General features: G+C 34.2%; 1 protein-coding gene across 5 annotated transcripts in view; it reads right to left on the bottom strand.

Moving 5' to 3' along the window:
- The window catches only part of LOC126825380 (non-neuronal cytoplasmic intermediate filament protein), a 191938-nt gene that overhangs the window by 160202 nt on the left and 16416 nt on the right, over positions 1-15320 (bottom strand). For all 5 annotated transcript variants that reach the window (XM_050554987.2, XM_050554986.2, XM_050554991.2 and 2 more), the window contains exon 2: positions 12928-13560. In XM_050554987.2, coding sequence (XP_050410944.1) covers positions 12928-13560 — 633 coding nt within the window. The remainder of the gene's footprint in view (positions 1-12927; positions 13561-15320) is intronic.

The raw sequence follows: 15320 nt of genomic DNA, 5'->3' as shown, positions 1-15320 counted from the left end.
AACAATCGATGACTCACACACAATAGAATATATGGGACAATTATTTCTGGGAATCCGGATCTCCAATATGTGATACCAAAACTTACATTGCGGCAGCAACATAATTCATCATCAGCCTCACCATTAACATTATCATCGTCATTATCGGTTTGTAATGGTCTGAAAACGATTGGAGAAGTAGAAGAAAGTGTGGGGGTGGTGGGTGAGGGTATACGAGAAAATTATAAACTCTAGTTAACTCTATATTATTACAAGGAATTATTTGATAAATGAAACCAAGAGACAGTGAACTGAAACGTAGGGAAGACGGGAGAGCGCAGCGAATGTAGGTGGGGGAGATTAGGAAATTTCAAGTTAAAATAAAATATTTAACTACCATCAAACTATTGAAAACCTTAACGTACAAGAATTTATTAACAATTACGATAATACTACATGTCAATGCGCCAACTCTCCCTTTAAAGACAAGTTTCATGACCATATACTGACAGGAAACTTCGATATTGTTGAAGATAAAAATCTTAAAAAACTTTTTCGCTTTGGACCACAATTTTGAGAACAACCTAGTAAAACTAATTTCAAAAAGTTACATAATAATCTTAAATCTCAAATCAGGAAATTTATAGTAGCTTGGTCTGATAAATTTTGTGCACCATTAGAATCTTTTGGAGAATGGAAAAACACTGTTTATGATCTCTTGTCAAAAAGCATCAAATATATAAAACTTAACCCAAGACACCTGCCACCCGAAGTCCTAAATAATACATCCGCAGTTGAATGTCTTGCTTCTCTTCAAGATAGATTTGTTCTAACACCTGTCGATAAGGCCAGCAATAATATTGCCTTTATCTGTAAAAAATACTATATTAGAAATATTCTTACTGAAGTTGGACTTTGGCCCAATACCCATAATGACACTTATAAATGCATTACGGATTTAACTAAACTAGATATTTTACATAACCAATATACATTTAACAGGAGTAATGATATTAAAGACAATGTGAAAATAGATGCACTACCTTACATCTATTCTATACCTAAATTCCATAAAAACCCAGTAAAATTCAGATATATAATATCCTCCAGTATCTGCCAAACGAAACCATTAGCTAAGACTATCACCAAAGGGCTTAAATTATGCCAAACCCAACATGCCATTTGGTGCAGAACACTTCGTAGCTATACTGGAATTAATAGTTTTTTTTATAATTGATAAAAATAAACCTATAGTAGACACTTTAGAAAAACTCAATAAAAAAATTAATGCAAACACAATAGAAACGTTCGACTTTTCTACTTTGTATACTATTTTCAACATGCAGATCTTAAAGATAATTTAGATTTGTTTGTAGATAAAGCCTTTAATGGAGCTTTCGGGAAAGGCAGAAACTTGATGGCCATTTATGCAGAAGATGCTAAATGGATTATAAAACTTCGCAATGCCGACACTGTAGTTTTTCATAAAGAAAAATTTCAAAATATCATACATTTCCTCATTGATAATGCCATATTTGAGGTTGGGGATCAGATAATGCAACAAACCATTGGTTTGCCAATGGGAACTGACCCCGCCCCATTTATGGCAAACGCACATTTATATAAATACGAATTCTACTTTCAAGACCATAAAAGAAAAACAGATTACAAAGTAGCTAAAAGTCTAAACTATACCTTCCGATACATTGATGACATAACATCTATCAATGATAACGGAAATTTCAAATATAAAAGTGAAATATATCCTCCTGAACTAATATTAAATAAAGAAAATTCCGGTACTATAAATGCATCTGTTCTTGACCTGAACATCAATATAATTAACAATAAATTTAATGTCGGTATTTTCGACAAAACGGACAAATTTGGTTTTGAAGTAGTAAAATACCTGTCAATCTATAGTAACATACCAGATACCACGCTATATAGTGTTTCCTATTCACAGGCATTACGATTTTTGACAATATGTAACAAAGAACTATTTCTCTCCCAAATAAAATCTCTTTACTTTAAATGCACTGCCAAAGGCCTTACACAATTACGCATTTTAAAAGAAATTTCAAAACTTCCATTACTTCAACATACCAAGTTTGACATTTCTTGTAAGTATATAACCGACTACATACTGGATAATAATGATCCAATTTAAATTTTATTTTAGATTTTCTGCAGTTACCTAACACTGTCTGAATTACCTCCCTTAATGTTATGCCTTTATAAATACACTTACATAGTACGATTTCTTCAACATACCTGTTTTGTATTTCTTGTGTGGGGTATTATATTAATATATTATATATTGTACAATTACATAACTTAATAACTCCGATTAGTCGCTAGAACTTATGGTTTTTAAGCTTTTAACGTTATTTTATCTGGATTATCGCCCTTATTATTGTAATTTTTTATCACTTTCTAAGATATGACGTCATTCCCAGTAAGCAGACGGCTGTCCCTCAAGACAGTCTACATTTCCTACTTGCTTCTTTGTATTCAGTTTTGTTTTTGTTTTTTTGTGACGATAGAACATGTACCCTATATGTATTGAATACTGAAGCGTTTCTTGATTGAATTTAAGAGTTTAGACTACTTTTTTTATACATTTCACCGATGTGGTTACTTGTATAGTTGAATTTTACTACATATGCTTACATTCGTATTTCGTGTAGCATATAGCAGATCATGACTCATGCTGGCATTACACAATGGGTTCTTTGGGGTGTGTTCCTAATTGTTTTCAAATTTTAGTGAAGTCTGTGTCACTACAGACCCGGGACTGTACAGCGCACTGGACGCTTACAGCTAGCCCCCGGATCCATTCACTTTTTTGGAATTTTCTGTATCTTTGTGTTTTCCTGAGTATGATGTAATGTCCGTGTATTTGTTTTTGTGTAAATTTTGTGTGGTGCAGTCCCACTGCACTTACTATTAAAATAAAACCGTTTAAGATATTAAAAAGAGCTTTTAAACTACTAACATTTTAAAATTTTAACTTAAACTTTTAAGATATGAAAGATACATTCTCACGAAAGTATTTATCAGGTAGTTATTTCCAATAAAGGTATAGCAAATTTGGTATATATGGAAAGTAGAGACGCACAATCTCATTAGAAAAATACTGGGTGGGGTAGGCACTGGGCAAGGATGTCAGGGTATTACTCACTGTCAGCCGGATGACTTATCTGCCAGATTGACTTGGGAAGTGTGCTGTTATTATTTCTAAATCGAATAGTTAAGTGTTTTTGGGAACATTAAGGGGTTTAAACGTACAGGGTTTAAACGTACAACAGACCCTGCAATCAAATGGCGGAAAAATATTTTGGCAGAGGACAATCAAAAAATTTACTTAGGCTTCAGTATGTACGGTAAATGGACATTAAGTAATGACAAATACATTCTGAAATGGACCCTCCCTCAATCAAGTAACGTGACAAACATGGCTTCTAAAAATAGAGTTTTATATCTTGGGGTTCTTCCTCCCAAATACAGTTTATGGACCCATAACACGACCATGTGCCAATTCACTGTTGATCTTTCCAATTAATATTTCCATATGATTATAACACGAATCATAGTTACGAGCTACAGTAAAAATTCTTTGACCGGTAAAGAGAATGCGAAATCCATCAGAAAAAACAGAAACTAACCAGCGGCTGCCAGGCAGGATACGCCCACATTTTGCAAGACATGGATAGAGAACAAGTTAAAAACAAACAGGATTTTTTGTACAATCAGGGGCAATAATCCAGAAAGTTATGGTCTGAAATGCGCAACTATCAAAAGGGACTAAGATCTTCGGGATATAAAGATATGTTTTAAGTTACATCAAAATTGGATAAAAATTGTGACCTCTAGAGGGTCCACAACCTTTGTATTGCATACTTTTACACAATTTGCATACAAAGAGCAGCCATTTTGTTGGGCAGTTTCATTTCGATTTTACCGAAATTTGAATTCAACCTTCATTATGGTGGAATGGTGAAATATTTAAAGGAGCTAAATCGCTAACATTTGGGACCTAGAAATTGACAAAGGTGGGTAGCAACACATATAATACTGTAATATGAATGTATATAAACTGATTTACATTCAATGGTTTCCGTTTTTACTCCAATTTTAAATCAGTTATGTTCGGCGAAATAAGCCAGCAGTCTCAAGCGAGTGCAAATTTCTAGCGTCTGGTTATTCCAGTCTACATAAGCCGTTTGATTTGGTGCAATGTGTCTAGCCTCGTCCCTCGAGTCTCTTGATACAACTGGGGCTGAAGCGCATTATGGTACACGATTCGTGTACCAATGGTAAAATGTTTATTTTGTCTTAAATATTGGATATCAAAAGCCCATCTTTTTCCAGTAAGATCACAACATGAATGTTGAATTAATTTGACAAATAAATCGTGTTTTCAATGTTGAAGATTTTGGATGATATTGAGTTAGGAGACTTAGCTACTTTAATTAAATGGCTTTTAAAAATTGTGACCTCTAGAGAATCCGCAAGCTAAAAATACCATTTTTCGAACAATCAGGGGCCATAATCCAGGAAGTTAAGTCTGGGTATCCGCGATTATCAAATGGATCCAAGATCTTAGTGTGTAATGGTGATATATTCACACATTTTTTTCAAATCAGACAAAAATTGTGACCTCTACAGGGCCCACAAGCTAAAAACATGATTTTTTGTTCAATCAAGGGCCATAATTCAGGAAGTTACAGTCCGATATGCGCGAATATCGAAAGGAACCCGAGATCTTTGGGTTATAAACTTGCATTTCAAGTTTCATCAAAATCAAAAGAAAATTGTGACCTCAAGAGGGTCCAGAACATTGATATACCATATTTTTACTCTATTTGAGTACGAGGGGCGGCCATTTTGTCTGTCAGTTTTGGTCTGATTTTCACGAAATTCGAACTCAGCCATCCTTAGGGTGTAACGGTGATATACTAAAACGTTTTTTTTTTTAAATTGGATAAAAATTATGACCTCTATAGGGTGCACAAGCAAAAACGTGATTTTTCGTACAATCAGGGACCATAATTCAGGAAGTTACGATCCGATATGCGCGAATATCGAAAGGAACCGAGATCTTTGGGTAATAAACTTACATTTCAAGTTTCATCAAAATCGGATAAAAATTGTGTCCAAAAGCTAAATACGTGATTTTTCGTACGATCAGGGGCCATAATCCATGATGTTACAATCCGATACATGCCAATATCGAAAGAAATCGAGATCATAGGGAGATAAAGCTATATTTCAAGTTTCGTTGAAATCAGATAAAAATTGTGACCTGTATAGTGTCCACAACAAATTGTGGAAGGACGTCCGGAAGGACAAACAGGGGCGACGACAATATACATCCACATGAAAATGTTGGCGTATAAAAACTCATATTTCACAACATCAAACCCCTCCAATATCTCCCACAACCTACTTGGCATTATTGATGTTGGAATTTTGTTTGTTGCCTGAACTGTTGCTACGAAAGGAATAAGGAGACTGCAGCCTACCTTGAGATGGAGGTGGAGGATTAGCAACAGGTTGAGGTAAGGACAAATTCACATTTGCAGTTGGCAGGTTATTGGCTACATTCCTGGGCGATGGCATCATACATGTAGAATGGGATGGAGCATTAGGTAATGGGTTTCGACGAGTTTTAGCATAACACTGCTCCAATGGGTGATTAAATCCACACTTGGAGCAAACATGAGCTTGGGGGTTGAAACAGGCGAATTCGCAACCCGTTGAGATCTTTCCCCAAGGGCATTAATGTGGGCCCCATACAAAATTGTGGCATGAAGAAATAGCTCTGCGAAATGCGGTCCCACGGTAACAACTGATGTTGCCCCAATAATCGGAATTGGGAATCATAATATTTAAAGGCTTTTGAACCATAGGTTTGAGCCAACTCAGAAAGCAAGGAATTATATGCCAATAAACTTGATCATACTTGATGCCAAATTAGGTGAACATTGGATAATATACTAAACAGCAAAAAAAACCATCAGGACAATTTCAAAATCAGAAAGGCACTTTAACCAAACGACTTACTAAATGGACTAAAGCAATTTATTTGAGAACAGTATGTTGAAACGTTAGTGATTAACTCATCACAATTCCAAGACATTACGAGAAGGTTTAGAGTCTGTACACAGTCTATACATCAGTATCTGGTGTGTCCACCACAAGTGTCAATAACAGCAGCGCAGCGTCTCTACATGGAGTGGACCAGACGATTGATAAATGCCATTGGCTGTGTTTGGTCTCGGACTAAGGGCTGGCCAGTGCATGACGTAGTGTGAATGATTCAACCAGGTATAGGAGTGCATTTTATAGGGCTGGTCCCGGTGAACAGCACGTGCAGCATGAGTTACATGAAAATTATGGAGAACACATTACTAGAGGTGTGACGATTAGTCGGTTTAGTCGAAGTCGGTTCGGTTTTACCTACAAAGCGGTTCAAGTTTCAGGAAATCGATAGTCGTCTAAAAAATACAGCATGATATAAACCAGTCGCCCGAATATTATAGCATGTTTTTTTTATAAAAAAAGATACATGTATTGTATTAACGATCGACAATTATGAGTGCGAATAAGCAATAAGCTACATCATTGATAAATGGTCGACAATAATAATAATGAGACGGTATATTCCGTAATCGGTCGTAGATATTCCGGCGATAAAAAAAAAATATAATTAGCATTCCTAAACATACATTATGCAAGAGCAAAATCTGATTATTGCTAGTCTTAATTTAGGCTTCAGATGTTATAGAAATTATAAATTAGATCTTTATTTAAACAACAAGCCCAAAATCAACTCTGTAGACCCACGGATGGCTCGGCTACAGCTCGGATTTAAATAGGATTTCACTTATTAATTAATTCAAATATGGTGCATCCTGATGAGAATATGTCAGTTAGATCGAGGCTAAATGATAGAGTGTACTTAGTGAGGCCGCTGTAGAGCGTTTCCGCATGCCATTGAAAACTTTACTTCATAATTGAGATATGTAGGTGGAGTTAACGCCTGTCAATCAAACGATCGGCCAAGGTGAAGGCACATTTCACTACCATTTCTAGTCAAATATTACAACGATGATAACTATGTTCAGAATAAAGTAATTTGACTGAAATTTTCAATATATTCTTCTTTCATCATCTACTTTTGAACTGTTATAGCAAGAATGGCCAATTCTCTATAAAAAATCTCCCATAATGTATCTTTAACGATTCCCACTATGTTTGTTGTTTGTGAATATTGACCGTAATTTCATTATATTATAGTTATTTAGTTAAACAGCATGTGTAAAGAGTTGATATATTTATTACATGTTTATCGTCAATAAAATACAACGAAAGAAATGCTTACCGTGTAAAAAATAAATCCACATCGTTTCCAGTTATTTTTAATTATTATCACAAGAAATAAATAAAACACTATGTCCATTGTAACGGTTTGGGTTTTTTTTCACAAAAAGAATTATCTAGTGGAGAGATGCAAAGTCGTATATCGTAGAGCGCATTTACGTTTCTACTACAACTAGACTTATCCCAGACTGAGCTTACTTGGTGTCATACACTTGTAATACACTGTATAGTCATTTGCATGCATGTTGGTTTCACTGATAGAACAGATCAAAGGATAAAATTGCACGTAGCCACTATTTTGACACGTGTTATCTTTACATGTTCAGACAACCTGGCGTCTAAAATAACCCAACGTTAAAAGAAAGCATGTAGTGTCCACCTTACAACAGGTTCCATTGATTTACGATTTATTTTATAACTTATCACACTGTTTAGACCCCAATGTGTTACGATCATTTTGGTATTCTAAATGAATTCTTATTTGGATTTCTTATATTTGGATATGTTTAATTTCATTTCGTGCACAGAAATTAAATCAACGTTCAGTTTTAAAATTAATTATGGTTTCGAAATAATATCAATCTAATTTGTCTTATTTCAAAGGGGCTCCTGCGCAATTTAGTTGATTATTTGGTAATACGTAGAGTCCATGATGTATTTTTGGCGAGTGAGTCAGCTGTCAATATGTAATTATAAAACACCTTTTTATAAAGAAGATAAATGATGTTAGATATCATAAACTAACAAACAATACAAGTATACTTTATTACAAAACCATCGGTCAACTAATCTAAAATCATAACAGAAATTGACTAACAATATGAATAAACAATACGAATATACAGCGGTGAACTAATCTCGGCCGTGATCGGTAATCAACAAAAATCGATGAGTAAAGCTTATTTATTCCATACATTATTGTTTATTTAACAATAAGTAAGCATTAAAAGCGGTCAGTAGGCTTTGAAATAATAACATGCTCGAGTTCACAGACAATACGTTCTCGCAATTACATTGGTCAAAAGTATAATGTTTTAAGTCGTTTTAACCAATCAGTGTCATTTTTAAAGGCCTAAAATATAACGGTAAATTGTCAACATGGCGTCTAACATTAACAACGACAAACGAACTAGTACAATTTGGAAGTATTTTGAGCTAAGTGTATGTAAATCATATTCTAAATGCACACTTTGTAACACGCAACTAAAATATTATGGAAGTACGTCTTAACATGCGGAATCATGTTAAAAACCTGCATAAATCTGTCCGGCTAGACGATCCAACGACAACGCCTTCAACAAGTCAACGTCAAACTGCAATAACAAGCTTTGCTCGACAAAAACTTCTACCAATTAAAACGGATGCAATAAACAAACGTTTAGCACTAATGTGTGCCCTAGATTTACATCCAGTGAATATTATTAATGGGGAAGGTTTTAAGGAATTTGTGTCAGCCCTGAATCCTGATTACACTTTGCCGTGTCGCAAGACAGTAACAAAATATGTGCATCTCCTCTACGAGGATATTAAAGTTCAAGTAACAAATGACGTCAATAACAAATCAATTTCTCTCACATCGGATATATGGACTAGTATCGCAAATACCCTACAACTCGCCGTATCTGATGGACTTAAAATCACCTCCATCGATAGGACACTTGGAGCAGCCAGACGATTAGTTAGTCATTTTAGCCACTCAATAATTGGCACTGAAGCTTTGTTAAATGCACAGGGGGGTGGCGTCGGTGCCAAAAAACTAATTCAAGATATCCAAACAAGATGGAATTCGTCTTACTATATGCTTAAACGCTTATTAGAACTACGCATTCCGTTATATACAGTACTATTTGACGACAAAATAACAAAGACAACTGATCGACAAATATTAGATATGCGCGACAGTTCATGGAAAATAGTTGAAGACATTGTTCCGGTATTACACCCACTAGCTGACGCAACGGAGATCCTTGCCACAGAGATCCTGGCCGTGGAGAATACCCCATCATCGAGCTGCGTATTGTTACTATTGTCTAATCTTGTTTCCAAGGATTTGAACCCTCAAGATGGCGAACCCAGGTCGTAAAAGAACTTAAAAATGTAACAGGATGACTAGTCATCAACATCCCACGCCCTTGCACTTGTTTGGAAGAAATAAGGAAAAATAACTTCTTTATGCTATTGGTAATGTATACATGTAGCTGTTTGTATTGTTACAAAGTTTTGAGCCAATCAATGAAAGAATAGTACAATTGCCAATACCCAAATAACCTAGAACAGGAATCATATATCCTATAATTTATGCAATGTATCATTACGATTGTACTGCAGACATTTACGCTGGCATGTAAATGATTTAGTACAATCCTCACATTTATTCATTTTTCTTCCTTTCTGTAACAGTAATAAATGTACATATGTATACAAGCAAGGTTTTTAAAATTAATGATGAATAGTTGAATGTGTATTTAAATGAGTTTTATGAGTAAATGATTTACTACAAACATCTCTTCTCCTTTAGGAATGTCCAGAAACTGATGAGAAAATGGTTTATGAAAGCATAACAATGAAGCGGCAAAATATAGATATTCAAGTAACAATTATACAAAAAAGTGAACTTAACAAAATACAATATGTTGATCATGTTAGACTTTCGTAAAGTAAATAATGATTGAATCATATACTATAACTGAAAAAAAATTGGTATTACAGGTGCACATAATGTAAGTTCTTCATCCTCTTATTTTGAATTTCTCAGATTTGATGATTTTATGTGTTTTCAGAAATTCCTAAATAGCAAAAGGCACAACTACTGTAATAGGCTGATATGTGTGCAAAGTTTCAGAAAGATATCTTGAATGGTTTATGAGATATGCTCCGGAAACGAAATCAGACCGGACGGACGGATGGACCGACGGACGGACGAACCCGTTTCAATATCCCTCCCTAACTTCGTTCGGTGCGGGATAATAATACATGGCTTGTCAAAGAGAGTACCAATAGCAGATACAGGCCTCCCAACAGCAGAAGGGTTAAAACATCCATGGATGATAGCCACCGCCCTAGACCCAAAATATAAATCGCTAAAATTTCTACCTTACGAAAAGCAACAAATAGTCTGGGATGAAGTCAAAATACTCCATGCTAAACAACAACAAAATGAATTATTAAATACTGTAATAAATGTAGAGGAAACACCTGCAAATCAAGAGCCCCCACAAAAAAGGAGCCGCGTAGCGGAATATTTATTTGGTGACATAAGCGACACAACAAACCAACTTAATATTGATGATGAAATAAGACAATATAAACTATCACCTGTGACCACTTCCAACTCTTTGGACTGGTGGCACAAGAATGCCGAATTGCTACCGCAATTAAGCAAATTAGCAATGAAATATTTAGCCATACCTGCGACGTCAGTGCCTAGTGAAAGATTTTTTAGTGCAGCCGGTAGGACAATCACCAAACTAAGATCTCAATGGATCCAGAATTGCTGGACGAATTGTTATTCATAAATAAAAATTACCAATCAATTCAAAATAAACAATTCAATATAATTCAAAGTCATGTAGTAAAACTTTAAATAATTATTAATATTAATTATTAATAACTTGTTCTTTATAGTTTATATTACCTTTAAACATCAACAAAAATGTAATCTAAGATTATTTTATACTAGAGAGAGACGACACCTTATAAATGCAATATATGATAATAAAATTCATACTGGAGAGACGCCTTATAATAGTTATCAATGTAATAATAAAATTCATACTGGAGAGACGCCTTATAATAGCAATGTAATATATAATAAAATTCATACTGGAGAGACGCCATATAAATGTAATAATAACAAGACAATTCATACTGAAGAATGTATAAATATTGTTTGTTTTATGGCAGAAAATCGGACCCTTTGATCCTACTGCGGTTTCTTTGAAGTAGACCTTAAACCGACGGGGGCGACAACAATATACGACGACATTTCAATGTGGGCGTATAAAAATTATGACCTGTATAGTGTCTACAAACAATTGTGGACGGGTGTCTGGAAGTATGATGTCATGTAGACAAAAGACCTATGATATCAATTTGAGGGTAAACTATTACATATACTAAAATGACTTATTTTCACATTCAAAATAGCTTCATCTCCAACTCACACCCATGCTGCGCCCAGGGTTCACATTGTTGTTCACAATTTGCGATAAAAAAATAAAAGTATCAATACTATAAATTAAATCAACTAGCTGAAAATCTGGAATGTGTCATTGTGTAATCAATTGTCATGGATTAATGATTCGTTGATTGATAGGCTAATTGGCAATGATATATGGAGCCTTCCCCAAGTCATTATTTACTCCAAATAAGTAATCCAACCGATGTTTATTTTATATTTCGTTTCATTTTAAAAATAAAACATATTTTGATGGTTGAATTCCGTTTACTGTGGCTTCATAAGGCATGTAACATACACAGGCATGCCTGATTGGATATTATTGTTTCAAATTGTATTAACACCATGGGTCGGAAACATGAGAACAATGTCAATGAATGAGTCGAATAGCGACGATTCTTGTTTTATTATACTGCTGCCAAAAGGCACTAAAGTTGAAATGAAATTGAAATTTCTATCATTCTATCAGTGATTCAGATTTGTATACCGTTAGAGTACCTGAAAATAACAAAAGACCTAGCATACATGCAAAAACTTATTTTAATTCAGTCAGGTGCCGAAGGCTATAGGACACATGCATAGCTGTGGCGACTTCTATGATGATCAAGAAACTAAACTTGATTACCCAATAAACAACCCTAATCTCCTGACCACTAAAAGTTGCTAACTAATTGGTGAGATTAACAGATGTTATTCTCATAAATGTGACCGGTGACAGCCAAATGAGTCTCTTGGGGTAAAAAATAATATTTGAGTTATCCATATATTCAGAGAGTACATGTTATATAAGCTTTTCAATGATATATCATATATAAAATGTAAAGCCGGAAGCGAACATTCCAACGGCAACATCGTCAATTTGGCAGACGAAATTGGCTAATTTTTACGAAAATTGTTTTGTTTTTAGCATTGATTTTTATGGCACTACTTACAAAACACCCAATTTATACACTAAATTAAATATTTAAATTTGTCTGGATTACTCCAATAATAGACAAGTTAAAGCATCAGATTTCACAAAACAAAAATTTGTTTTTTAAAGTTAAGCTCAAGTAGCTATTTTACATCGTAGCGTTAAATGAGCACCTATCCGACTTCCGACTCATTTGGCTGTCACCGGTCACAAATGTTATTATACAAAATATAGATTAGGTTAACTTGCTTTTTCTCAAAACTACTTTCCTGACTTGGGCAGCTTCAAACAGACACAGCTCAGTCAATCATTGCCAAATTCAAACCAATTATACATCATTTTGAAGGTATTGAGATTAATATGAAATAACAATAACTCAATTTTCAAAATTTCATTGCGACTCATTTTGCAGCACAGGTCGCAAATATTAAATTACTTTTAAAATTTTCAAGAAATAAAATTATCTTACCTTAATTTATCTAATTCATTTTCATAAAGATTTTTCAAACTATTAATTTCTTCCTCTAGAATTTTGATGGATTTTAGAAATGCTGATGAATCAACTTTATTACTGATATCACTTAACTGTCGTACATGTTGTATGTAAGTGCTGAACCGTTCATTGATACGCTTCAGTTCTTCTCTTTCATATCCCCTTGACACTAAATAATCCATCTTGTATTTTGTTAATTTGTCTGGTAAGTCTGTCATTGAATACGTTATGAGAGGATTTTTGTCATTATTTCTATGATAGTTTTGTATTTGAGGACTCTTGTCTAAAACAGCAGATTTAAATGCAAGGCGAGTCACTTGAAATGTCTTTCTTTGAATTGAACTGTGAGGTAGTGGCTGAACGTTATTGTCAGCAAGAAAATTTCTAACTGAGGTGAAGCATTTTGGTAATGGTGAGCCAACTATATTTTGTCGAACTTCTAGTCTGTCACACTCTAAAAGTTGTTCCAAAAATTGTGAAGAGGCAACACTTTCTTTATCGGAATCAGATCCAGCTCCGTCCTTGTTCTTTCTTGATACTTTCTTAATGATAGACTTTGTTTCTGTTTGACAGTTTCCAATATCTACAACTTGATCAGACGCAGGAAACCTGCAGGAAAAATTTAAGAGTAATTGAAACATGTTTCAGCGGAATATCCAATAGAATTTGAATTTTTTTCTAAAATAAATCCCATAATCTATTGCCTAACCATGGAATTTGTATCATTTGGGTGTCATAAGATTGTCCCTTATTTGGGCTATCCAACGACAATTTAGTTGTTTTGATGTAATGAAATCTGGCACAGTAATCACATTTTTTGCAAGAGCTCCTTTTTATTACTTTTTTTTCAAAATATCAGATTTTTTTTCGACTACTTCCGGTTTTTGGATCATTGTCAGAATAGTTTTAACAGGTTATTTGGATACTTAAAGGAGCTAAATCGCTAACATTTGGGACCTAGAAATTGACAAAAGTGGGTCGCAACGCATATAATATGTAATATGAATGTATATAAACTGATTTACATTCAATGGTTTCCGTTTTTACTCCAATTTCAAATCTGTTATGTTCGGCGAAATAAGCCAGCAGTCTCAAGCGAGCACAAATTTCTAGCGTCTGGTTATTCCAGTCACATACGCCGTTTGATTTGGTGCAATGTGTCTAGACTCGTCCATCGAGTCTCTTGATGCAACTGGGGCTGAAGCGCATTATGGTACACGATTCGTGTACCAATGGTAAAATGTTTATTTTGTCTTAAATATTGGATATCAAAAGCCCATCTTTTCCCGGTAAGATCACAACATGAATGTTGATTTAATTTGACAAATAAATCGTGTTTTCAATGTTGAAGATTTTGGATGATATTAAGTTAGAGACTTAGCTACTTTAACTACCTGTACAAAAAGTTTCAGAAACATCCATTGGAATGGGCTGGCTGTTTTTAAAAAAATAAAAAATAAAAAAATGTAAGAGCATTTTCAGTAATTTAACGATTTTTCAACTTTTTTCTAAGATTGAGGTCATTTTAAGACTAGTTATATTATTTCAATCAATGGTTTTATTTTTGGATGCACACACTCAGACCACCAATAGGACTCGGAGTAAGAAAAGTTTTACAAAAATCGTAGGTGTGGATTTCGACAAAAAGCCGTCTCAAAAGGCTCCAAAACGGAAAATACTAGATTTTTGGCGGACCATAATTTATTTCCTATCCATCGAATTCGTATTATTTGGATGTCATATGACAGTCCATTACTGTGACTATCCCACGACACTTTAGCTGTATTGATCCGCTGACATCAGACAAAGAAATGAAATTTTTCTCGAGAGCACCAACTTTTTAACCTATTTTTTCATTATACATAATGAAAAGAGAATATGTTGAAAATTTCAGTCAAATTACTTCATTCTGAGCAAAGTTTGGGCTGTTTGGAGAATAGCGCAGTCTCGATTTTCATTGCTACCATTGTTAGAATAGTAAACAAAGTCTTGATTATCCATTTTTTAAAGTTACAATTTCATATTTTTAAGTTATATTTTTAAAATGTAATAATATAAAGCCCTAAAATAGATGGTATCTATAAACAGTCCTACCTTGTTAAAGAATAATCCTATTAATCCTATAATTCACTATTGCCAGTTGAGAAATTGGCAAAAATATCATTTTCAACTTCAAATTCAAACGTTTGAAGATAGCTATTCCATGGTGGGGAATAGGAAAATAAGGGAGGTAATTGGGTTATTATTTCCGGTGTGAAGATTTTTAAGTGCGAGTGAGGTAACAATAGTGAGTTGACAACCTATTGAGCAAAAGATATAGAAATAATTGTTTTGACTTTCTTAGAAAATATTAAATTGTAACTTTAATT

The sequence above is a fragment of the Patella vulgata genome, chromosome 6, assembly GCF_932274485.2.
Source record: "Patella vulgata chromosome 6, xgPatVulg1.2, whole genome shotgun sequence".
In the NCBI taxonomy this organism is placed as follows: domain Eukaryota; kingdom Metazoa; phylum Mollusca; class Gastropoda; family Patellidae; genus Patella; species Patella vulgata.
This window is presented reverse-complemented; position numbering and strand designations above follow the sequence as displayed.